Genomic DNA, 25,889 nt, shown 5'->3' on the forward strand with positions numbered 1-25,889 from the left:
TAAACTAATGGGGGGGGGGAGGGGAGGGAATCCAATCCAAAATCCTTTCTTTTTGCCTTCAAACCTTTGGTGCACCTTAGAGAATGATTTTTGAATCAACTGCCCATTCTGAGCAGATGACAGAATCAAGAGTGGCGCATTCCAGTTTTTATTTCACACTGCTTTTCTCCTCACACCTTGCTGGCTTCTGAGACTCCAGAAATGACACCACACAAGTTTCAAGCTTGTCTCTGCAAGCACATAAGCTAAAAATGTGCAGGGTTGTTTTTATGTTTTGTTTTTTAGGAAAATGAATTCCGAATACTAAAATGTTCTTACATAGAATTGTGGAATAAGCCCTGCTTTGGCCACTGCTTTTCCACCAGTACCTTTCAAATGCAAAAGGTAAAAAGGACCCCTGGACGGTTAAGTCCAATCGCACACAACTCTGGGGTTGCGGCGCTTATCTTGCTTTTCAGGCCGAGGGAGCTGGCCTTTGTCCACAGTCAGTTTTCCAGGTCATGTGGCCTGCATGACTAAACAGCTTCTGGCGCAATGGGACACCGTGACGGAAAGCAGAGCGCATGGAAACGCCGTTTACCTTCCTGCCACAGCGATACCTATTTATCTACTTGCAGTGGCGTGCTTTCAAACCGCCAATCTTCTGATTGGCAAGCCCAAGAGGCTCAGTGGTTTAGAGCACAGCGCCACCCGCATCCCTTTCACATGTATGATTATGTTAAACAGCATCAAAGCCATAATGTGATCATTATTCATCAACAAATTGGAACTGGCCTGTGACTAAATAAGTATAAAGGTATTCAGTGACTGATTGATTGATCCATCCATCCATCCATTCACCCACCCATTTATCCCTAAACAATACACAGCTTTTCCTCATGTTATCTTGTAAAAGCTTCTTCATTAATCTTAGTCAATGCCTGTGTCAACTGTCTAGGAACAGAGAGGGGCTTAGAGGACGGACAACAGGTAAATATTTCTTACCGTCAGTTTTGACTGATTTGACTATATCGTTGAAAGTTTTATTGGGCAAGTACAGTCCCAGGCCACCCAGACTTCCCTCCAGCTGCTGAACTGTCATCTTCTTGTTTCTGATGCTTTCAACATGCTTCATGGCATCCCGCAGCGCTGGAGGAGGACATGAATGGGAAGGAAGGAAGGAAGGAAGGAAGGAAGGAAGGAAGGAAGGAAGGAAGGAAGGAAGGAAGGGCTGCCATCTGTTCCTTTACTCAACGTACTGAGTAGTTCAACTCGCCACATTTCTGCATGAGTTTGCCATTTTGTAAATCTGTCAGCATTTTGAGAGGTTATGGAGAACTGATTTGAAATTCATGGCATGCTGTATGTTGAAAGAAAATTATAGGGAAATGATGTACTGTTGGTATTTAACCCCTAGTAAGTTGACTGCTGGAGGAGACTCTTGAGAGTCCCATGGACTGCAAGAAGATCAAACCTATCCATTCTGAAGGAAATCAGCCCTGAGTGCTCACTGGAAGGACAGATCCTGAAGCTGAGGCTCCACTACTCCCTGGAAAAGACCCTGATGTTGGGAAAGATGGAGGACATAAAGAGAAGGGGACGACAGAGGATGAGATGGTTGGACAGTGTTCTCGAAGCTACCAGCCTGAGTTTGACCAAACTGTGGGAGGCAGTGGAAGACAGGAGTGCCTGGCATGCTGTGGTCCATGGGGTCACGAAGAGTCGGACACGACTAAACGACTAAACAACAAGTTGGCAAAAAATATGGAAGACAGGTACAAATATCTGTTGGAAATGTAAAGAAAAAGAAGGGACCTTTTATCATATGTGGTGGACGTGTAAGGTAATAAAAGCATTCTGGGAAATTATATATAATGAACTGGAAAAAAATGTTTAAAGTAACCTTTACCAAAAAGAGCACATTTCCCCCTATTATATTCCCCATTTTGTACATTTGTTGTTGTTTAGCCGTTTAGTCGTGTCCAACTCTTCGTGACCCCATGGACCAGAGCACACCAGGGACTCCTGTCTTCCACTGCCTCCTGCAGTTTGGTCAGACTCATGTTTGTAGCTTCGAGAACACTGTCCAGCCATCTCATCCTCTGTCGTTCCCTTCTCCTTGTGCCCTCAATCTTTCCCAACATCAGGGTCTTTTCCAGGGAGTTTTCTCTTCTCATGAGGTGGCAAAGTACTGGAGCCTCAGCTTCACAATCTGTCCTTCCAGTGAGCACTCAGGGCTGATTTCCTTAAGAATGGATAGGTTTGATCTTCTTGCAGTCCATGGGACTCTCAAGAGTCTCCTCCAGCACCATAATTCAAAAGCATCAATTCTTCGGCGACCAGCCTTCTTTATGGTCCAGCTCTCACTTCCATACATCACTACTGGGAAAACCATGGCTTTAACTATACGGACCTTTCAGTTGAAGAACGGCATCGAAAAATTGAGAGAAGTGCACATTTTGGATCACAGTGTTTTGACTTGGATATTGGCTGAAGAAGTTTGGGAGTTTCTCATTAAATGCAACCCCCCCCCAAAAAAACCCCTCCAAATTTTCTGCTCTGACTCTAGGCTCAGATCACTCACTGCATTGTGCAGAAGAGGAGCAGAGGCTGAGAAACAGGGCCGTTATAAAGTCACTGTTGCTGAATGGGAAGCGAAGGGATGAGGAGGGAGCAGTAAACTGACAGAGCCAAGGCTCTTCTCTCCTCGTTCCCCACTTGTCTGTCACCTGCCCTCCCAATGGCAGAGCATTCACAGCCTGCCAACCTCCATGGAGCTCAGGCCCAAGTTCACTTTTCCCAGCTTTCCAAATGCTTACCTATGAATTCAAAAAAGTGTGGGGAATTGAACCAAACCTTCAGGAATTCGATCCCATCCAGTCTCCCGGAACCTTCAACGGATTGAGAGAAAAGGGGAAACAAACAGACAAATAAACAAGTGATCACATAGGAAAGGTGCCATTTGGCTGAAACCCAGCCAGATGGGCAGGGTTCAAATAATAAATTATTATTATTATTATTATTATTATTATTATTATTATTATTATTTGCCACGAAAGGGGATATGGCCCCTTCAATCAACCACACATCAGCTCATGGCTTAAAAAAATATATTTTGTAAATTGCCCCACCATTAAAATAAAATAAAAATATGTGGATTTCAACAGCCTTTGGCGGGGGAATGAGAGAAGCTGTACATAAGACATCTAAATACATGACTAAAGGTGCACGAGGAACATCCCTGTGTTCACGCTGAAAGCAAGGAAAGCTTTTGCATGCATTCTAAATACTGAGAAGCCATCTGCTACCCTTCTGAAAGGCGAAAGGAAATATGCCAATGGCCAGGCAACAATGGTGGCCGCAGAAGTTCCCAGCCCCCAGAAAATGACCTTTTCCCACCAAGGACTGGAGTGATGTCCAAGCATTTGCAGATGGAAATTGAAGCTGTGTGTGCTGTTTCCACTGAAGATGCCGGGAATCCCAGTGGCGAAGTGATGCTCTATGGCGCGATGAGGATACTGGGCCCTGGAGAAAACTGATGTGCCCCACCCAAAGGGAGGTGCTGCTTGTGCTAGCAAAATGCCCATGATTGTGGCAGGCTGAATGGTGAGAGAGCCAGTCTAGAAGGACCCTTAAAGGTAAAGGTAAAGGTAAAGGGACGCCTGACCATTAGGTCCAGTGTGACCGACTCAGGGATTGCGACGCTCATCTCGCTTTATTGGCTGAGGGAGCCGGCGTACAGCTTCCGGGTCATGTGGCCAGCATGACTAAGCCGCTTCTGGCGAACCAGAGCAGTGCACGGAAACGCCGTTTACCTTCCCGCCGGAGCGGTACCTATTGATCTACTTGCACTTTGACGTGCTTTCGAACTGCTAGGTGGGCAGGAGCAGGGACCGAGCAATGGGAGCTCACCCCGTCACGGGGATTCGAACCAAAGCCAAGGCTGTGTGGTTTAACCCACAGTGCCACCCACGTCCCCTAGAAGGACCCTTAGATGGTGCAAAACAGGTGTTGTCCCTCCTGCAACAGTTTACTTCTTAAACTTGTATCTGAACTCAAATGTGGTCTCCTTTCCACACCTGCTTAGCTGCAGCAATTCTGGAGCATCAGAGACTCCCACGCTACTTTACTGGGCCCTCTGCCAATAGTGCTCTCTGTTGTAGGTTTTGTCAACCTAGTCCACTCCTATTTGCATGCCCTTGCCCCCTTCACAGAGACCTACCCTGCGCTCAGTTTCTTAAGTATGAAGGGAGAAGATTAAATGGAGATGGAACCCTAGGATATTAGCCGGAGAAACAAGGAAATACAACCACGTTGGTTGCACTGTTATGGAGGCTTTTGGGCAAATATAGAAAATTAATTAAAATCTCACCATCAATGGAGACAGATGTCAGAGCTAGCTGAAGTTCCTCGGCTGATAGCCGAATGCCCAGGATTTCCAGGGCAACTGGCAACTCTTCCTTCTTGATCTTCTGTTTGCAGAGCTCTCTGATTGCGTCAAAAGCCTTCTTTAAAGCTGGCAGAGCAAAGGATATACGATATACGATATATACGATATCTTTATTGTCATTGTCCCATACAGAACAATGAAATTGAAAAACTAATAAAACATTAAAAAAACCCTAAAAACTCTGAAACCCCATTTTAAAATACACTATACTATACTATAAAAATCCCTAAAAACTCTGAATCCCCATTTTAAAACACACTACTATACTATACTATACTATACTATACTATACTATACTATACTATACACTATACTATACTAAAAAATACACTATACTATAGAGATCCCTTATGCTGCATTTAGAACCAGAATTGCCTTTGCGTAGAAACTGTTTTTCAGGCGGCTAGTCCTGGCCTTTATAACCCTATACCTTCTTCCAGAAGGCAGAAGCTGAAAGAGATCATTTCCGGGGTGCATACTATCCTGCGCTATCTCTGCAGCTTTCTTATGGCACCTGGCAGCATAGATTTGATCTAAGGTGGGAAGAGTGCACCCAATTATTCTCTCTGCAGTCTTTACAACCCTGGATAGCATTGTTTTTCCCCTGGCCGTGCAGCCCCCAAACCACACACACAGACCATAAGTTAATACGCTCTCCACAGTGCAATGGTAAAATGCCATCAACAGCTCCTTTGAGAGATTGTTTTTCCGGAGGATTCTCAGAAAATATAACCTCTTCATCAGGTCTTTGCTGTTTTCTCCCCAAGTTAGGTCGTCTCTCAACTCCATTCCCAGAAATTGAAACACTGAGACCTGTTCCACGCACTTCCCCTCAATAATAAGGATCAAGAGTGTTCATTTTTACACTCGTTCCCATTTCACCACCGGCAGTCCGGAGACAACCATAAGATGATTTGCAACAGGCTGGTTTTAGGCAGCGAGAACCGGGAGGGGACACATCCTTGAAAGGTGGCATTAACACCCATTTGAGCAAACAAGAGGGGATGGTCAACGATGGAACTCACCAGGGGCGATAAAGTAACTGCGTGAGGCAGGGAAGACTGACCTCGCAGAGGGGGTAGAAAAGCCAAGAGGGGAGAAGCTCACCTGAAAAGACCAGCGGTTGCAAGCTGCATGGTGCAACCCTATGGCAGAGCATGCCTGTATCACCCTGGAGGATGCCCGTATGGGGACATGGTGGATGGAAGGATGGAAGAGCCAGTCTCAACACACCCACACACCCCTTCCATGCATCAGACCACATGTCACAATTTCTCGGAAGCATGTATCTCTACTTCTGCACACTGATTATTGCAATAAAGTTACCAGTACCTGAATCTACGGTAAGATAACAATAGGGGCAAGGGATGACCCCCCCTTCTGTTGTAAATGTTGGAATCCCGGAAGCCAAGACCCAATCTGGGGGCAAACACTCTTTGGGTGAGAGAGCCCCAGCTGAGATTTAACACCACAAAATACGTAGCAAAGAAAATAGTTGGAATTGAATATGGACAGTAAAACCTTAAAAATGTACCCTTCTGGCACCTCCAATTGCGGACGGGATCCGTTCCGGAGCTCCGGTCGGATCCTGAGGTTTCTGCAACCAGAGGGACTGCTTCTGCGCATGCGCACACGACGGTAGACCGCTTCTGTGCATGCGCGTGCGGCGAAACACTTCCTGGTTTGCCGCTTTCGCAACCCAAAGTTTACATTACCCGAGGTGCTACTGTATTATTATTATTAACCCCTTCCCTCCTCTGCACATTCACTCAAGATTTTCAGATGCACTGACGTATTTGTGGGCAATCAAGATATTGTTTTCTGTGGTCTTACCATCAAATTCTGAGATAGACTGCGTACCAGTTATAGTCCTAATAATCTCATCAAAGGCTACAGTCCTGTCGCCTGTAAGGAACAGAATAGCAGAGAAGTTGAGAGGGATAACTTATACCTATGTGTGGGAAATCTCGTTCTTATTTATTCATTTATTTCATAAAATTTAAATACTGCCTGATTTCTTAAAAAACAACAACAACAAATGCCCCAAAAGCAGTTCAGAAAAAGAAAACAGCAAAACAATAAAAGCATCAGTTAAGAACAACTAAAAACAGCTATTTAAAACATTGTAATAATAATAATTAAAATCAACAGTATGCTAAAAGCAGGTTAAAACACATGTAAACATTATACATATCTGGGCAGGCTTGTCCAAAAAAAAAAAAAAAAAAGGCTTTTAGGAGGCACCAGAAAGTGTACAATGGTGTCAAAAGGCAGGCGTTCCAAAGCGGAGGTGCTGTCAGACTAAAATATTGATTTCTTATAACTGTGGAACGAGTATTATGCGGCACCTGTAGCAGCCAGAGTTCTGCAGATATCAGCCTAGATTCTATGTGAACAGGGCCAGATTTAGGTTTGATGAGGCCCTAAGCTACTGAATGTAATGGGGCCCTTTATATGTCCAGCTGTCCTTTGTCAACAACAAACTGTCGCTGTTTTTTGTGTTGAATATATGCTATATGGTAATTTATGGACCTAATAGGTATCTAAAGCCATTTGCACGTGCAGAATGTAGGCACCCTAGGTATAGAAATGAGCAAACCAGTGATATTTTAGGGAGCAGGCTAGCAGGCGGGGCCCATAACTTATATCATAGGAGCCTACACAACACAAAACACTGTTGCTGTATGTAGGTTTTATTTTATTTGTTTTTTATCTTATATTTCTGAAACGTACATCCAGGTTTTTTTCCTTTAAAATTTTTGGGGGCCCCAAGAGAGTAGGGCCCTAAGCTATAGCTTGTTTATCTTATACGTAAATCCGGCACAGGACCTACTGATGGCAATGTGGTTCATTAAAGCAGCGAGGGAAAAGGAGGGGAAATGACAGTCCATGCCCACAGGCTTACAATGCAAAAAGAAACAACATGGCCCCAATCAAGTGTCCTGATCTCACCTGTGACTGGAACTGAGTGGACCAGCTGCTGGAGTTCCTCTGGTGTCAATTTGATGCCCACATTGGCCAAGGTTTTGGGCAGGTCATCCACCTGGACTTGGTCGCCTCTGATATTACTCATGGCGTTCATAGTATCCGTCAGCACTGCCAAGGGCAAGAGGGATGAAGATGCAGTTGGTCATTTTTCATTCATTTGGAAGCAAGCCTAAATCTACGGCTAACAAAGGATTTCCTCCCTGCAGGTGGAAAAGTAGCCTGGCCATTTATTGGCAGGAAAGGGTTAAGCACACACACACACACACACACACACACACACACACACTCCCCAAGAGACTAACTCTCAACCTCCTATGGCTGATCTGCATTTTATAAAGTCGACTATCAGGGCACGGAATCACAGAACTGAGCATCAGCTTTGAGCTTGAGATTGCTAGGGAATGACGACGAAAACACGTTTTCTGGGAAAGCCTTCCCCAAACCTCCTGCCCCCCAGATGTTTTGGACTACAACTCCCATCAGCTCCAGCCATGGGGCAGGGATGATAGGAGTTGTATTCTGGAAGGTACCAGGTTTGGCAAGGCTGCCCTGGAACCTGATGAACGGTTCTAGGTACCGCAACAAGGAAAGATCTCTCAGTTGGCAGAGAGCCAAAAAATAAATGGCTGGTTTGTCCTTACCCGTTGCTTCCAGGAGTTCTGGTAAGAGCATATAAACCCTCATGAATTCTCTGAAATTCACCCTGCCGTGACCTGAAAGGCAAAGTGTAAATCAGAAAAAATATAGAGCAAATCATCCCAGCCTGTACCAACCTAATCAAGATTTGGCCCCTGCACAACTGTCTTTTTCTTCAAATAATAATAATAATAATAATAATAATAATAATAATGTATTATTTATACCCTGCCCATCTGGCTGGGTTTCCCCAGCCACTCTGGGCGGCTTCCAACAAAACACTAAAATACAATAACCTATTAAACATTAAAAGCTTCCCTAAACAGGGCTGCCTTCAGATGTCTTCTAAAAGTTTGGTAGTTATTTTTCTCTTTGACATCTGATGGGAGGGCGTTCCATAGGATGGGTGCCACTACCGAGAAGGCCCTCTGCCTGGTTCCCTGTAACTTGGCTTCTTGTAGTGAGGGAACCTCCAGAAGTCCCTCGGCGCTAGACCTCAGTGTCTGGGCAGAACGATGGAGGTGGAGACGCTCCTTCAGGTATACTGGACCGAGGCCGTTTAGTCTGCAAGAGACTGTTCAAAAGAGAATAGCACCTTCCCACCCAGACCCCACCCAGAAGTCTTACTGTCGGCTTTGGCTGTCTTCATTACTTCCTGCAGTAATTCATAGGCCTCTGGGAGATCCAGGGTCTTCAGGGTGGACTCAAGAGCATGGAGATTAAAATGGTTGCCCTTGAGCTTGTTCAGAGCCATACAGGTGAGTTGAAGTTCTATAAAAACACACACTCCAAAGTCAACACGACATGACAGAACAGCCCTGCACAATGAGGCCACAAAGGGTAGATTTGCCTTGTTCAATATTTATAACCAAAGAAAGAAAGGGTCACCACAATGGCTATTAGCCATGATAATTTAAAAAAGTGGAACTTCTGGTTTTAGAGGCACTCTACCTCTGAATACCAGATACCAGAGACAAAAATCATGGGATGGCTGCTCCGCTGCACTCTACTTATGAGCTTTCCAGGGGCATCTAAGCCAGGTGTGGGGAACCTTTGGTCCTCCAGATGTTTCTGGACTACAGCTCCAATCAGCCCCAGCAAACATGGCTAACGGCTAGGGACAATGAGAGTTATAGTTCACCAACATCTGGAGGGCCAAAGATTCCCCATAGCTGATCTAGATGGGCACTGATGGATATACATAGCACGACACTATATGAACCTTTGGTCTGATCCAATGAACATGGCAAGTCATGTTTTTACAGTCAACAGCAAAGCCTTTGCCAATCCTTTCCTGTTCCATGGATTTTCCTGTTCTTCCCTCTATTGTCCCTTACACATTCTCCACTACCTATTTTGTCAGCACAGGAAGCCGAGTTATATGGAGTCAGACCACATAGCTCAGTTTTGTCTCCACGGATTGGCAGTCAAACCTGGGTCGCTCAGCACGCAAAGAAGATGTTCTACCCCGAGCTGCAGTCCTTTCTTGCAGCCTGCCCCTTCCTCCTTTCAGGGTTCAATCTCTGGCATTCAAAAGAAGGGCTGCGAGTTCCAGACTCCACAAATTCTTTCAATTTTTTTAAAAAAGAAAACCAATCACAGAAAGCCATGGCCAGCTTGGGTTTTTTCTGCGAGAAGATAAATGAGTGTTGCTGTTATTCCTGCTATTTATGGAGTTGGGTTGGGGAATCCAGTTTGGAAGGCTTTGGAATAGAGGTAGGTTAGCTTTGGGAGTACAGTGGTACCTCAGGATAAGTACTTAATTCGTTTCGGAGGTCCGTTCTTAACCTGAAACTGTTCTTAACCTGAAGCACCACTTTAGCTAATGGGGCCTCCTGCTGCTGCCACGCCACCGGAGCACCATTTCTGTTCTCATCCTGAAGCAAAGTTCTTAACCCGAGGTACTATTTCTGGGTTAGTGGAGTCTGTAACCTGAAGCGTATGTAACCTGAAGCGTATGTAACCCGAGGTACCACTGTATTATCATTTTAATCATGGTGAAATTGGTTTTACACCATCTCGCCAGATCTTTGTTGATTTTCCACCAGAGGGGGTGTGGGAATAGTTTCGAAGATATCGTTTGTTAAGGTTTCTAGTTATTTTATTTGTACCCCATGATATCTATTTTTTTTAAATGTCCTTTATTTATTTATTAAATTCAAATTACACGTTAGTTACAGTACAATTTCAGCACTGTACATAACATATATTAAATATACGGATTCCCCACATCTGACCCTATACCCTATCCACCATTTACCCAAATACCCATATGACTTCGCTCACCCACGTGCATGATTTCCTTCTTGCTACATTAAAACTCTATCATTGTGTTCATATTTATTCATCACATTAATCAATCCTCTATTCTAGAATCATTAGCTTAATGAACTCAGTCAGTACTTATCCAAAGATTTCCATTGGAGTAATATTGTACAATATATTCTTCAACACACTTCCATTCCTTTCTTAATTCTTGTTTTGATTGCATTCCAATTGATGCTGTCAGTATCCCATGATATCTAATGTTGGTGTGGCAGAGTTTTATTTTTGTGATGTTAGCCAATTCTTTCTGGGTATGGCTTGGTGTGTGGAGGCACCTAGCCTCAGATTTTGAGCAAGACGTCTATGGCAAAAGTGTCTCACACTACATGTAAATGAACTGTGAAAAAGACTCTATGAACTGAAAGCGGAGAAGACATGTACTTTCCCCCATTCATTTGCTTGTTTTGTAACACAAGAAAATATTTAATAAAAAACTTGAAAAATGAAAGAAAGCCATAGCCAAGGTCCTATAACTAAGGACATTCTTACTTAAAAAGGTACATACCGTATTTTTTGCTCTATAAGACTCACTTTTTCCCTCCTAAAAAGTAAGGGGAAATGTGTGTGCGTCTTATGGAGAGAATGCAGGCTGCGCAGCTATCCCAGAAGCCAGAACAGCAAGAGGGATTGCTGCTTTCGCTGCGCAGCGATCCCTCTTGTTGTTCTGGCTTCTGAGATTCAGAATATTTTTTTTCTTGTTTTCCTCCTCCAAAAACTAGGTGTGTCTTATGGTCTGGTGTGTCTTATAGAGTGAAAAATATGGTATATTTCTCTGAGCCTTTTAAGTGTGAAACTTTTAATATTAAAAAAAATAATGAAAAGAAGAGAAACCCAATCACAATCTTAGCACCTTGCACCTGTGAGTCTTCAAAGCCATATTTGCTATTTTCAGACATGTCCTTGCTTACCTGGATGAGTAATAAAAGTTGCAGTATAGGTTGTTCCTTTGAAGAAGTCCTTCAGATTCACGGTCTTTTTGCCTGAAAGTGGGGTGGGTGGGTGAAGTTTACAAAATATTCCTTGTCCACTCTCCTGGAGGCAATTCCTATTTGCCATAAACAACCAGGCGAGCGGCTATTTGCATGTCTTTATTAATGGCACTAGTATACTCTCCATAACACAAGACAAAAAGACGGTTGTTCTAGGAGCAATGGGATGGCCTCTTTTGCAACTGAATTGAATTCTAGGGCCTTTCCAAGCCAGCCTCACCTCACAAACGCCCCCACTGGCCACAAAAGCTACTTACCATCAACATTGCAAAGGGCCAACGCGTCCGATGCCTCTTTTGGGGACAAGAAGATGTTGAAGCTGTTCAGGACCACCTGCAATCCTTCCATGCCTATCTTCCCATTTTCCACCTTGGCAAGGGATTCAAAACCATCCATCAAGGCTGCAGGGTTCAAGAGGAAGGGAAGGGAAGAGATCAGGCAGACAGCAATCCAGAGGGCAGGTTAAGCTAGGTGAAAAAGCTATATCTACAGGGCATAGATCTACACAATGCTAGCTGATGGGTAGCTTGAAGTGGCTTTAGGTTCAACAGCCATCTTCTTCCCCTGGGTTCTGAACACCGTGGGGAACTCTTGTTCAGTGAATATAAAGGTAAAGGGACCCCTGACCATTAGGGCCAGTCCTGGCCAACTCTGGGGTTGCGGCACTCATCTCGGCTGAGGGAGCTGGCGTACAGCTTCCGGGTCACGTGGCCAGCATGACTAAGCTGCTTCTGGCGAACCAGAGCAGCGCACGGAAATGCCGTTTACCTTCCCGCTGGAGCGGTACCTATTTATCTACTTGCACTTTGACGTGCTTTTGAACTGCTAGGTTGGCAGGAGCAGGGACCGAGCAATGGGAGCTCACCCCGTCACGGAGATTCGAACCGTCGACCTTCTGATCAGCAAGTCCTATGCTCTGTGGTTTAACCCACAGCGCCACCCGCGTCCCTTCAGTGAATATATTTGGTGCCAAATAATTCCCCAGCACTCTTTCCCACACACAACACCCATAAGCCTCTGGGCGGGAGCCATGACAGTTAGTGTAAACCAGGGGTAACCAGCCTGTGGTCCTCCAACATCATTGATGGTCAGGGATGATGTGAACAGACCTGAAGGACAAATTCCTCCCTGGTCCCAAATACTGCAACCAATTGTAATCCACCCCCATTGCTCAGCCCAGACACTTGAGGTCCAGCTCCAAGGGCCTTCTGGCGATTCCCTCCCTGAGATAAGTGAGGTTACAGGGATCCAGGCAGAAGGCCTTCTCGGTAGTGGCACCCGCCTGTGGAACGCCCTCCCATCAGATGCCAAGGAAATAAACAACTATCTGACTTTTAGAAGGCATCTGAAGGCAGCCCTGTTTATGGAAGTTTTTAATGTTTGATATTTTATCGTGTTTTTAATACAGTCATACCTCGGTTGCAACTTCAGGTTGCATTTTTTCAGGTTACGGACCTGCCGAAACCCAAAAGTACCTGAATGGGTTACTTCCAGGTTTCGGTGGTCGCGCACGAGCAGAAGTGCTAAATTGCGCTTTGCGCATGCGCAGAAACGCCAAATCACAACCCATGCATGCGCAGACGCACTGCTGCAGGTTGCGAATGCTGCGGTTTGCGAATGTGCATCCCGCACGGATCATGTTCACAACCCGAGCGTCCACTGTATTCTGTTGGGAGTCGCCCAGAGTGGCTGGGGAAACCCAGCCAGATGGGCAGAGTATAAATAATAAATTTTTATCATCATCATCCATAGCAAGGTCAGAAAACAAACTATATAACTATAACTATAAAGAGGGTAGGTGGGAGATCCAGCAAGTCCAAAGTGCCAGGTAAGAGGCTGGGATTCTTTACTCTGGGAACAGACCTGAGTGAAGTCCTTGAGGGAACCAGTTAGCCCTGTCCCCCTAAAGTGCCCACCCCTTGGTCCGGCCGCTATTGGCCAACTCAAATGTTCCCTGGCTGGCTGGAGAGGGAATTACGCCTCTCCTTGTCTCGGGACCCAGCAAGAGACTCTGCAGGAGCAGCGGAATGCCACTGTGCTGCAATGTCGCCCACCATTGATGGTAAGCGGTAATGCGGGCCCAGGCTCCATGACCCGCCACTGTGCCACGTTAATTAAATGACCACTTGTGACGACATTCTTACCTGCCACTGTTCTGAGTTGATCATTCCTCGTCAAAACCCTCAAGAAATTAATGAAATGTGGCTGCCCAGCTTCTGCAAGTTACAAAGGTGGTAAGAAGGGGATCGATTGAAATCGTTGCCATAATAATAGTAATAATAATAATAATAATCCATAATTGCTCTAAAAGGCAAAACAGATGGGGGCTCTGCAATACTTGAAAGAGATGCCCACAATACAGTTATACCTTGGTTCTCAAATGGCATAGTTGACAAACAAATTGGCTCCCGAATGCCGCAAACCCAGAAGTAAGTGTTTTGGTTTTTGAACGTTTTTCGGAAGCCGAATTTCTGACACAGCTTCCACTTGAGTGCAAGAAGCTCCTGTAGCCAATTGGAAGCCGCACCTTGGTTTTTGAACAGTTTTGGGGGTCGAACAGACTTCTGGAATGGATTAAGTTCAAGAACCAAGGTTCCACTGTATTACTACTGTTATTTTTCATTAAATTTACATACAGGGCAGTTTACAGTATACAAATATGAAATATATAACGTAACAAAAAACAAACAAACACCAAACCCTCCCCCACAGGCACATTTAAAAAGCCATAGATTGTTTTAATGCCTGCAACACCTTTATATTTAGTGAAATTAATAAGTTAACCGATCCCTGAAAGAATATTACCTCCTGATGCATCCTTTGTCTTACCAACTTTGTTTTGTAAATAAAGCCTTTGAGTGGACAGGCAGAGACCACCCCCCCAACCCTAGGTAAGCTCCCGCGTGGAATAAAGACATACAACACTGTGTTATGGGATTAAAATTGGCCACAACTCTAAGATTCAGTTGTAGGGAAACTTTGGCTTAGGCCTTGGGCATTTATCCCTCCAAGTCCCCAGCCAGGGATCTGGGGAACATCAGGGTTCATATGGAAAGAGGCGGTTCTTGAGGTATTGCGGTCCTGAGCCGTTTAAGGCTTTATAGGTCAAAACCAGCATTTTGAATTGGGCTCGGAAACTAATCAGTAGCCAGTGCAATTGGACTAGGATCGGTTTAATAAGCTCAAACCGTCTTGCTCTGGTGAGCAACCTGGCCGTTGGGTTCTGCACCAGCTGAAGTTTCCGTACCGTCTTCAGAGGCAGCCCTAGGTATAACCCACTTTTGTCTCTAGACTTGCCCACACTGGCATGAACCTGCCAGGCTGCCCACAAAGCAAGGTGGTCCCTTGGCTTAGAAAGATTCTTGACCCCCGGAACAGATAGTTTGTTGTTGTTGTTTAGTTGTTTAGTCGTGTCCGACTCTTCGTGACCCCATGGACCAGAGCACGCCAGGCACTCCTGTCTTCCATTGCCTCCCGCAGTTTGGTCAAACTCATGCTGGTAGCTTCGAAAACACTATCCAACCATCTCGTCCTCTGTCATCCCCTTCTCCTTGTGCCCTCCATCTTTCCCAACATCAGGTTCTTTTCCAGTGAGTCTTCTCTTCTCATGAGGTGGCCAAAGTATTTGAGCCTCAGCTTCAGGATCTGTCCTTCCAGTGAGCACTCAGGGCTGATTTCCTTCAGAATGGATAGGTTTGATCTTCTTGCAGTCCATGGGACTCTCAAGAGTCTCCTCCAGCACCATAATTTAAAAGCATCAACAGATAGTTACTGGGAGGCAATTTTCACACAAAGCTTATCTACAATGGCTTGCCACTTCTCTTCAGTTGACCACTTACCCGTCATACGTACCGACTTCAGCACCTGAGCAATCAACCTGTTAGCCATGCGCAGGCCCAAGCGGCTGGTGGTGCCCTCCACAGCCGGAGACTCCCCCACGCTGTGCTCTTTTATTAACTTGAGAGCACAGATGTTCTCCATGACGCCTGCAGAAGGGAACATCAGCAGCAGCATTTAAAAGTCACGTTAAGAGTGAAGGCTCTCGCTCGGAGACACCCTTTGCGGCCCACTTGCTAAGAAAAAACCCACCCTGGGTCAGGGTGGGCTGCGGGGTCAAGTCAGTACAGTGGCACCTTGGATTACATACATTTCAGGTTACAGATGCTTCAGGTTACAGACTCTGCTAACCCAGAAATAGTACCTCGGGTTAAGAACTTTGCTTTAGGATGAGAACAGAAATCGTGCTCCGGCAGTGCGGCAGCAGCGGGAAGCCCCATTAGCTAAAGTGGTGCTTCAGGTTAAGAACTGTTGGGTTGAAATAAACGACAGACGAATGGCAAGTGTCATATGGGAGGCATCTCTCGAGCATGTCTCGGGGAGTCCCTTTTATTGAATATTACAGCATTGCCACATATGTGCTTGTTGCTGATTGGTTAACACAAGTGCAAAGCAAAGGTTGCATATAAGCATTAATCATGAATAGATTAAAAGCTGGGAAAGGGAGCACAGAACTAGACAGGCACGAAAACCTCCTTATTAAACTATAACTAGTGATTAATATAGCAAGACTTAAGCAATTACTAATGATTGATATAGCAAGACTTAAAAGGATATAATAATCACGTTCCGTAGATGTGGTCAATCATGGATTAAGAACAGGTCAGGGTACAATGTTTTCATGAACTCAATGTGAACTGAACATTCTAGGGTGATGAAGGAATGTCTCAGCTTAGAAGGGTTTTGCCCGAGTCATGTGCAGAAGCAAAACTTCCCATCATGCCAGAGTCATGTGCAGAAACAAAACTTCCCATCAAAGAACAGTTTCAGGTTAAGAACGGACCTCCAGAACGAATTAAGTACTTAACCCGAGGTACCACTGTAATAACTTACAGGGCGACTCTTAGTTCAAAGAAACAAACCCAGCTCAGGCCTAGTGAGCACTGCAACTCTTCCCAGCAGCGCCAGCTTTAATATATGCTGCGCCGGGGTGCAAAGAACTGCCCAGCACCCCAATTGTTTTTTGGGGGGCAGGCCAAAGTTCTTGAGCTTTTTTTAGGGGGGCAGCTCAGAGTTGTGGAGCTTTTTTGGGGGGGGCACACAATTCTCTCCCATGCCACTGTTGGTGGCGGGAGGAGAGCAATCTCCACAAATGCTTGGGAGGGAAGCTACGCACCTCGTGTGAGCAGTGTGTGTGAGCTGAGCGGGCCTCTCGACGGCCTGCCAATCCCAGCAGCGCCTCAGCGTCCGCAGCAGAAAAGCCTGTGGTGCTCCAACGGGCTGTGCTCTGCTCAGCAGCGGCTGTTGACTGGCCTGGCTCTTCAATGCCCGGACTCCAAATCTCGGCCCCAGACCCTCAGCCTGGCGCCCCTGAGAGCCCAAGGCCTGGGTGCCCCGCACCCCTAGTGCCTATGGGTAAGCCGGCCCTGCTTCCCAGTAGATCTTGCCCCGATGACACGGTTGCAACGACTGAAGATTCCCACCTCCACACAGATCCCAAAATCTCATCATCTCCCCAACCAAATGGACTCTTGGGGGGAAAGGTGCTTTAAAACATTTTTTTTTCAATTCATTATAAATTATTTCCCAATACTGTTTTATCCTTTTACAGGTCCACCACATATGAAAGAACAAACATTCTAAGGTGTGCCTTCTCTACACACATTTGTGTATGCCCAAGATCTTACCTGAAAAATTTGCAAACCGCCTGGTTGACTTCATTGCTGCGGTCAGTTCCTTGACAACCACAGTCCCATCAGCTACAGAAGAAGCAGAGCAGTTATGGAATCATTAAGAGCAGATGTTTTGGGACTACAATTCCCATCATCCCTGACCAGTGGTCCTGTTAGCTAGGGATGATGGGAGTTGTAGTCCCAAAACATCTGGAGGGCCGAGTTTGGGGGTGCCTGGTTAAGAGAGACCAAACAGTGTCATGCAATCTACCTCCATCTCCTGAGAGGATAGCCTATATCACAAGCATTCGCAGCAGACTGTAATATGGAGAGAATCACACTGCCCTACAGTCACTGGTTGTCGTAGGCACAAGGTGATAATGTTTCTGGAATATTATGACTAGTCTAAAAGCACCGTGACACATAAAGTACCCACCCACTTAAGATTGTGTCCCTGCATCTCACTCCTCTCACCTCATTTCACAATCAGCCTCCACTGGGGCTGGATCTATACAGATTTTTTTTTTTTAAAAAAATACACTACAGAAAAAAAACGTTGTAAAAGCTCTTAATGGAAAATCCCGTTGGTGACGGATCACTGCTCTATAGCGCCACCTGGTGTCACATGTTTATAACACATAACAATATACAATTGACAAGTGTAGCTGAGTCCTGGGGTGGTTAATTCTATCACAATAGCCTTGGGTGAGATGGGCCTACTCATAAATGTGGTGTAATTACTTGCCCTCTGAGAGGCTACCTACTGCACCTCTGTTCTACGTTACGTTAGCCTCCTTCCAGAGATCACTCACTCTAAAGCCTAAAAGGATAGGGCGTCTAATATTTATTTTCCATTCTCTGTAATTGTACCAGAACATCTCAACTAGGTGCAAGGATGGTCAGGTCACAAGTGGCTTGGTGCAGTGGCGGTCAATACCTTACTGGCCTTCCACCCACCTCAGAGTCAGAGGCAGCCAAGAAGAGAGGTAAGGAGGAGGGGGAAATCACAGCGGGAAGATGGCCTAAGGAAGCAAGGAAGCAACAGCAGACAGAGCCCAGTCTCAGGCCAGAGCCTGGCCCAGTTCTCATCCCCAACAATTCCTCTTACTGAGCGGAGGACACCTGTTGGTGAGCCAGGAACATTTGTAGGAAAGGCGCATGGGTTGAGGGGTCTCATTATTATTATTATTTTTTAAAAAATATTTTATTAAGGGTTTTCTTGTTTTACAGTGTAAGTGTAATACCTCGTATTTTTTTTTTCTTCCATGTAACATTTTTACAAATCTGTTTCATTTGATGAGGCATTAGGGAGAGAAGAAAAAAAAAAAGAAAAAAAAAAGAAAGGGGGTGGAGGGAGGGGAGATGGATGGGGGTGGGGTCGGGTAGCGGTGTTTCTGTTATGCTTAATGTATGTAGAGTTTGGTGTCAGCGTGCTTGTGTTGTTCACTTGTGTTCCTTTGGTGGTGAGAGAGGTTGGGGTTGGCCTAGGGTGTGATTGTTTGTTTGTGATTGGCTGTGGTGATCTTTGTTTTCGTGTGTGAGTGAGGTGGGTGGGTGTTTTGGATCAGGTTAGCCATATTGATTTGTAGGTTAGCACAGCCTTTCTCAAGATCAGGTCCTCAGATGTTGCTGGACTACAACTCCCATCAACCCTGACCGCTGTTCCTGCTAGCTAGGGATGATGGGAGTTTTAGTCCAACAATATCTGAGGACCTAACCTTGAGAATGGCTGGATTAACGTAAAGAGACTACCGTATTTTTCACTCCATAAGGCGCACCGGACCATAGGGTGCACCTAGTTTTTAGAGGGGGAAATCAAGAAAAAAATCTTATTTCCCCCCCCAGCCCCAAAGAGCAGCGTACAGGCTGCGCGCAGCCTGTCCGCTTCTCCCAGAGCTGCTGGGGCTCCTGCTTGCTGTCTTGCCTTCCTCTTTAGCCGCGCACAATCTCTCCCGGCTGGAGGGGCTGCGCGCGGCTATGGCACAAGCCAAGACAGTGAGCGGGATGGATCCCGCTCACTGTCTTGGCTTCCTCTCCCTGCCGGAGGGGCTGTGCGCGGCTATCCCTGAAGCCTTCCGAGCGCAGCGCGAGTTCCCGCTGCGCTCCTCAGGCTTCGGGTTCCTTTTGCTGAAGCCGGGAGAGCAAGACTCTCCTGGCTTCAGCGAAAGGAACCTGAAGCCTCCAGAACGCAGTGGGAACTCGCGCTGCACTCCGAAGGCTTCAGGCGGCTATCCCTCTCCAGGCGTCAGCAAAAGCAACGCGAAGCCTCCGGTGCGCGGAGGGAGTGCTCCCTCTGCGGTTCGGAGGCTTTGCGTTGCTATCGCTGAAGCCAAGGAGCCTGCATTCACTCCATAGGACACACACACATTTCCCCTTCATTTTTGGAGGGGAAAAAGTGCGTCCTATAGAGCGAAAAATACGGTAAATATGGTCTGGAGTCCCTATGCTATTTTATCTTCAGGAAAGCTCCAGGGATGAGCATGGCTTCTTGGGTCATACCTTGGATCTCAAACACCTTGGTACTCAGACGTTTAGCTCCCAAACGCCGCAAACCCGGAAGTGAGTGTTCCAGTTTGCAAATGTTCTTTGGAACCCGAACGTCCGACGGGGCTTCCGATTGGCTGCAGGAGCTTCCTGCAGCCAACCAGAAGCTGTGCTTTGGTTTCCAAATGTTTTGGATGTCGAATGGACTTTCGGAATGGATTCCGTTCGACTTCTAAGGTACGACTGCACTGAAAGAGGCAGGAATTGTTCTCGCGCCTGTTCTCCCAGACTCGGGTCCTGTGAACTTGGGACATGCTTGGCAAAATGAATAACGTGTAGGAATGAATGCTTACCGGAAACTACCACAGAATTTATGGCTTGCTTTAGTTCTGGTCTAGTTAAATGGACCCCGATGGTTCTGAAGCAGGCCTCCACATCCGACACCTTCACTTTCTCATCCTTGAACTGGCTAAAAGTCTTGATGGCATTGTTCAGAACTACAGGGAGGAAGAACAGAAGATGGCAAAACTGTCGGCACTGATAATAAGAAGCATAATTTTAGAATCTTTTAAGGAGGACCAGAGACCCTTTCTAGTCTGTTTGAAAAATGTATTTTCCATATTTGAAGGCCACAGCGGGGTTTTGAAGCTTAAGGGGGGAAAATAGCCGAACATATTAAGAAACTTGTTAAAGAAGATAAAACTGGATATGGTGAGATTATAAAATGCAACTTGGAAATTTTGATTATAAACATTGATGTTGGGCGAGCAGGAAGCCATTTGTATTGTAGAATTGGATATAACTGTTGAATGACTCGAAACAAAAGCTCGAAATAAAATAAAATATGCACCGATGAGACTGGTGACTGGGAGCGGCCACTGGAACCGTATAACACCAGTCCTAAAGGATCTATATTATGGTTACCAGATTTTTTCCAATGAATCTGGGGACACTTTTTTTTTTGAAGCTGAGTAGCAACAGGGAGTCAGTAGTGGGGGTGGTGAGGCAAAAGACCCTGGGCCAAGCACACATGCATATTGTATAAAGGTGCAAAGCCCTTCTTTTGCACCCTGTGAAACATAAATGCCCAGAGTTTTTTTTAAAAAACTGGGCAATCGCTTCCCACCCGCGGCTCCCGAGTCTCCTGAAGCGGTTCCTTCCAGGTTTTTGCCATTCGAAAACCGAAACATTTGACTTCTGAGATGTTTGAAAACTGAGGTGTCACTGTATTATGTTTTTATTTATTGGAAGCCGCCCAGAGTGGCTTGGGCAACCCAGCCAGATGGGTGGAGAATAACAGTAATAGTAATATTAATAATAATGAAAGAAAGAAAGAGGAGGAACATGCCTTAAAAACTCAGTCACAAAGCCTTTCCGTCCGACTGTGTTGGACTCTGTGTCCCTCAGTAGGCCTGGAAGCCAGGGAAGAGACACCTTGTGGTAGGGGTGCAGGAAGCAGGATACAAAAGAGGCTCCAAATCTGATCTTTTCAAAAAGCTGGATTTGAAAGAAAACTTCAACACAGGTTTCCCCCTCTAATAGCGTAATTCCCCACCCACCACTACTGTGTTCCTAACCTGTGCCTTCCCCCTCACCTTCCATTTCTGTGAAGCGTCGCAATTTGGATATCTTCTTCAAGACTTGCCCAATATCAATTTTCCCAGTTTCTGCAGAGGGGAAAGAGATTACATCGAACGATGGGACATCAAGTCCTGGGACCTTCGCTCCCACTGGACTCTTTCTCTATTAAAGATCTCTTCTTTTATAGATTATGTCTCTCACACACCTGCAGCCCAAGGCACCTCGTGGTTCCCGTTGCCAAGCAACAGCAGGCGACTGAGAAGGCAAGACCAAGGCCTCACCCTCCCGAGAGGTGTCCTCACTCAGTAATACTCACTGTCAGAAGATGTCCTTGTGATTAGCTGTTCATACTCGTGTGGGTTTAAGCGAATACCCATGCTCTTGAGAGTGGGATTGAGTTCGTCCAGCGAGATTCTGCTTTCCTGAAGGGTGTCGACGGCTTTGATGATGCCCTTCAGCACTAAGAGGTAAAGCAATGTTGAGTTTTACTCACGCTAACCAGCAACTGGTATAATGGGCCCCTGGCCAAAACATTAAAAGTGAACCTCTGCACCCCTCATCCCACTTTGAGGCCTTTCCAAGAAGCAAAGAGCTAGAAGGATGGTCTAATCCAGCATTTCCTGATCTGCTAGTGTATTTTAGAACTAAATGGAACAAGGAAAGTCTTCAATGAGTCTAAAGCAGGCATAGGCAAATTCAGCCCTCCAGATGTTTTGGGACTACAACTCCCATCATCCCTAAATAACAGGACCAGTGGTCAGGGATGATGGGAATTGTAGTCTCAAAACATCTGGAGGGCCAAGTTTGCATGTGCCTGGTCTAAAGCACTCATCTACAAAGAAGGCTGTGTTACGAAAAAGGAGCAATGCTGCTGAGTGCTCCAGATGGCTGGAAAGCCAAACAGGATGTTGATGTTATGGGACTGTACCGTGGGAACAAGGGACAGTCTATTATGTGCACTGAGCACCGGATGTTAGCTCAGAGTGTCACATGACCCTGTACTGGAAGTACATGGGTGGAGTTATTCTCTCTCTGGCTGCTGATGTGAGAGGGTGCAGACACGTTTCTCTGCACTACTGGAAAGACAGAAATAAAGGCATGTAAAGACATTTCTGTCTGTCTCTTTCCCCTCCCTGGGGATGGCAGGGAATGGGGAGGAGTGGCTGTGTTCTTCTCACGTTTGAAGAAGGATCGGCCGATAGAGATCTGGCCTTGTCTTGCCGGGAGCCGAGACGGGGGAGATCAACAAGAAATCAAGCCGGGCACCTGGAGAGTGGCCAAATTCCTCTGATATATGGCTTGATATCAACATATGGTAGCAGACGCTGCTGGTTATCTGATCCATGGGAATCAGCATGAGAGGTGAGAGGTTGATGGATCGTGTGCCATCCTCTGCACCAAGGAAAGAAGATAACGTCTGATCAGCTGAACAGACGGCTGGACACCAAGAGGGGGTGTTTTCCAAGCAACGGAGCCCCAAAAAGGTATGCTGAATATCGGGCTAAAAGTGTGAATGCAGATTGATTTATTCTCTGGTTCACGAGAGCTGCGTTTGGAAAAACAGCTCTGAGAGCCTAGGCTTGCATACCAGGCATATTTGCGGTGAGATAAGAAAGAGAAGTATGCACAGTTGCTAAGCAACGACAGTCAGGACAGTGGAAAACTACTGACACCTGGGGCTGGCTCAGTCAGAGCCGGGAAAGCGAAAGTTGTTTTGACTTTGAGACAGCTTGGAGATTGCCTGCCTGAGAGAGGCAGAAAACAGCTCAAAAAGCAGCTTTTGGGATTTTACTAGCTCGAGTGTGAGAGCTGAGACTTGGATTCAAAATGGATGCCAAGGACAGGGGGAGGGAAGAACGGAGTTCTAATTCCCCCACTGATGTTGCTACTGGAGAGGATGCTGTAGCTTTGAACGTTGTCCGATGCTACAATTGTGGACAGGCTGGGCATCTTCAGCGGAACTGCAAGAAGCCACGCCAGCCGAAAGGAGCGAAGGGCCGCTCAGCAAAGCCTGAGGCAGCAGGCAAATGTCATACCACGTCTTCGGTGAAACCTGCAAAGGCCCTGATGGCGAAAGGAACCACGCCAGATGTTGGAAATTCATTTGTAATCGATACGGGCTGTAATTTTCATATGTCCCCACACAAGGCGCTCTTTTCAACGTTTAAGAAGCAAAGCTTCGCTGTGGAACAAGCCAACGGTCAGAAGCTGGAAGCGACCGGGGTTGGAACTGTGTATCTTAAGATTCTGAACCTGACTATACACAATGTTTACTTGGTTCCTGAATTGAAGTTCAATCTGCTGAGTGTTTCGCAGATTGCAAAGAAAGGACTGAAACTGTCCTATGATGATAAGAGCTGCAAGATCTTCAAAGATGGAGAGTTATATCTTTCTGCCAGACAGAAAGATGGACTGTATTTGTTGACTTTTGAACAAAGTGATTACATGGAATGTAATTCTGAGTCTAACATGATTTCTCTTGCAGGTGTGACCAAAACAAGCGCCAAGAAGGTGGCCTGGGTCGACAGAGCGTTTCAGCGGGTGTATGCTTATGTGATTGGTCCTCTAGAACCATCTAGAGGCAATGCAAGATTTTATCTTGTGTGTGTGGATCATTTCTCTAACTTTGTCTGGGTTTATGTGTTAAAAAGGCCACAGGAAGCCTTGGAAAGGTTTCAGGAGTTTTGTGACAAGGTTAAAGACATGCATGATGCTAACATTGATTGTCTTTTGACAGATGAGAAGCAGATTTTTCTTTTACAGGATTTCCAGAGGTTCCTGCACAAGAAAGGGATAAGACACAAGGTTGCTGTTTCAGCGGAAGCGTGGAACAGGGGTGTCTGTGTACGGGTGAACAAAGAATTGCAAAAGGGGATGAATGCGCAATTGCTTAGTTCACATCTGCCACATGAGTTCTGGGCGGAGTCACTCATGTCGTTTTGTCATGCGTGGGTGAGAAAGGTTTCAAAAGAGTTCTCCTTTTGAGAAACTGTTCCAGAGAAAACCTTCTGTTGCCCATTTCAAGGTTTTTGGGTCTCATGTGAGGACAGAAGCTCCAGGTGGAGTAAAGAATGCCAGAGGCATTTTTGTGGGATATGAAAAGGGTCTCTACAGAGTAATTTTGTCTGAATCTGGTCAGGTGATTCTCACAAAATTTCTAGAGAGTGCTCCTGAAAAGGAGAGAGTGATAGCACACACATTTCCCACAGAGGACGATTCAGATGATGATGATGATTTCACAGAGTACAGTGGTACTGAGAGCGACAGTGATAGCTCAGAGAGCTCTGTTGTCACAGTCATTGAGAGGAAATCTCACACAATGGATAGACCTTCACAGGTGAAGGTTGAACCACTGTTTACTGTTGGAACTGGTTCTCCTAAGAGTCCTGAGACAGAACCAGTGAGCAGAGAGGATCAGCACCTCATACGCAGGTCTGAGAGAGTCACAAAGGGTGAACCACCCAAAAGGTACTCAGAAGAGTATGCTAATTTAGCTGTTGCATGTGTTGCTGTTGTACACAACCGAGGACAGGTTGGAGCTGTGTCTAAGTCAGAGACAAAGACACAACAGAGAGTTGCTAGCCAAGGTAATGCAGATGCACTCATTCCTTGGAAGCCAGACAACCAGAGAGGTACACTGGGGAAACCAGTGGCGGGTAGTTCCAAGGGTGGAACTGAAGCAACAGGGGAGTGTTATGTGTATAACAACTGTTTGTTTTCTTCTCTGGATCACGCTTTGCTTGCCGCAACATGCATTGATTCTTTTGGGGGAGGTTGTTACGAAAAAGGAGCAATGCTGCTGAGTGCTCCAGATGGCTGGAAAGCCAAACAGGATGTTGATGTTATGGGACTGTACCGTGGGAACAAGGGACAGTCTATTATGTGCACTGAGCACCGGATGTTAGCTCAGAGTGTCACATGACCCTGTACTGGAAGTACATGGGTGGAGTTATTCTCTCTCTGGCTGCTGACACGTTTCTCTGCACTACTGGAAAGACAGAAATAAAGGCATGTAAAGACATTTCTGTCTGTCTCTTTCCCCTCCCTGGGGATGGCAGGGAATGGGGAGGAGTGGCTGTGTTCTTCTCACGTTTGAAGAAGGATCGGCCGATAGAGATCTGGCCTTGTCTTGCCGGGAGCCGAGACGGGGGAGATCAACAAGAAATCAAGCCGGGCACCTGGAGAGTGGCCAAATTCCTCTGATATATGGCTTGATATCAACAGGCTGCTATGGCCTAGCCTGGCCTGGCCTGACCTCCCAATCCTGTGTCCATGTTTTTTGTGCAACTGAATAATTCCATCATACTGTAAGCAGATGTACAGAAAATAGATGTCCTCAGAGGAGGCAGCTGTGTAACTGCTCAGGGAAAGAAAACCGTAGTTTGGGGAGAGAGAGAGAGAGAGAGAGAGAGAAAAGCTGCATGCAAAAAGTCATCTGGAGATGTAGGGAACCTCTCACTGGATATCTGATGTGGAAGCAGTGCATCTTTTTATACCTGAAGGAGCGTCTCCACCCCCATCGTTCAGCTCGGACACTGAGGTCCAGCTCCGAGGGCCTTCTGGCAGTTCCCTCACTGTGAGAAGTAAGGTTGCAGGGAACCAGGCAGAGGGTCTTCTTGGTAGTGGCGTCTGCCCTGTGGAACGCCCTCCCATCAGATGTCAAGGAAATAAAAAACTATCTGACTTTTAGAAGACATCTGAAGGCAGCCCTGTTTAGGGAAGTTTTTAATGTTTGAAGTTTTATTCTGTTTTTAGTCCTCTGCTGGAAGCTGCCCAGAATGGCTGGGG

At 46.1% G+C, this 25,889-nt stretch overlaps 1 protein-coding gene across 5 annotated transcripts in view; it reads right to left on the reverse strand.

The window, feature by feature from the left end:
• The window catches only part of LOC310747654 (uncharacterized protein), a 115,504-nt gene that overhangs the window by 48,501 nt on the left and 41,114 nt on the right, over window positions 1–25,889 (reverse strand). For all 5 annotated transcript variants that reach the window (XM_083582304.1, XM_083582303.1, XM_083582306.1 and 2 more), the window contains 15 exons: window positions 21,418–21,561; window positions 21,116–21,187; window positions 19,874–20,017; window positions 17,052–17,123; window positions 15,207–15,353; window positions 13,512–13,583; window positions 11,625–11,768; window positions 11,287–11,358; window positions 8,681–8,824; window positions 8,059–8,130; window positions 7,382–7,525; window positions 6,263–6,334; window positions 4,352–4,495; window positions 2,799–2,870; window positions 985–1,128 (listed from right to left, as the gene is read on the reverse strand). In XM_083582304.1, coding sequence (XP_083438430.1) covers window positions 985–1,128; window positions 2,799–2,870; window positions 4,352–4,495; window positions 6,263–6,334; window positions 7,382–7,525; window positions 8,059–8,130; window positions 8,681–8,824; window positions 11,287–11,358; window positions 11,625–11,768; window positions 13,512–13,583; window positions 15,207–15,353; window positions 17,052–17,123; window positions 19,874–20,017; window positions 21,116–21,187; window positions 21,418–21,561 — 1,659 coding nt within the window. The remainder of the gene's footprint in view (window positions 1–984; window positions 1,129–2,798; window positions 2,871–4,351; window positions 4,496–6,262; window positions 6,335–7,381; window positions 7,526–8,058; window positions 8,131–8,680; window positions 8,825–11,286; window positions 11,359–11,624; window positions 11,769–13,511; window positions 13,584–15,206; window positions 15,354–17,051; window positions 17,124–19,873; window positions 20,018–21,115; window positions 21,188–21,417; window positions 21,562–25,889) is intronic.

The sequence above is a fragment of the Podarcis filfolensis genome, assembly GCF_964270895.1.
Source record: "Podarcis filfolensis genome assembly, chromosome: 13".
Taxonomy (NCBI): Eukaryota; Metazoa; Chordata; class Lepidosauria; order Squamata; family Lacertidae; genus Podarcis; species Podarcis filfolensis.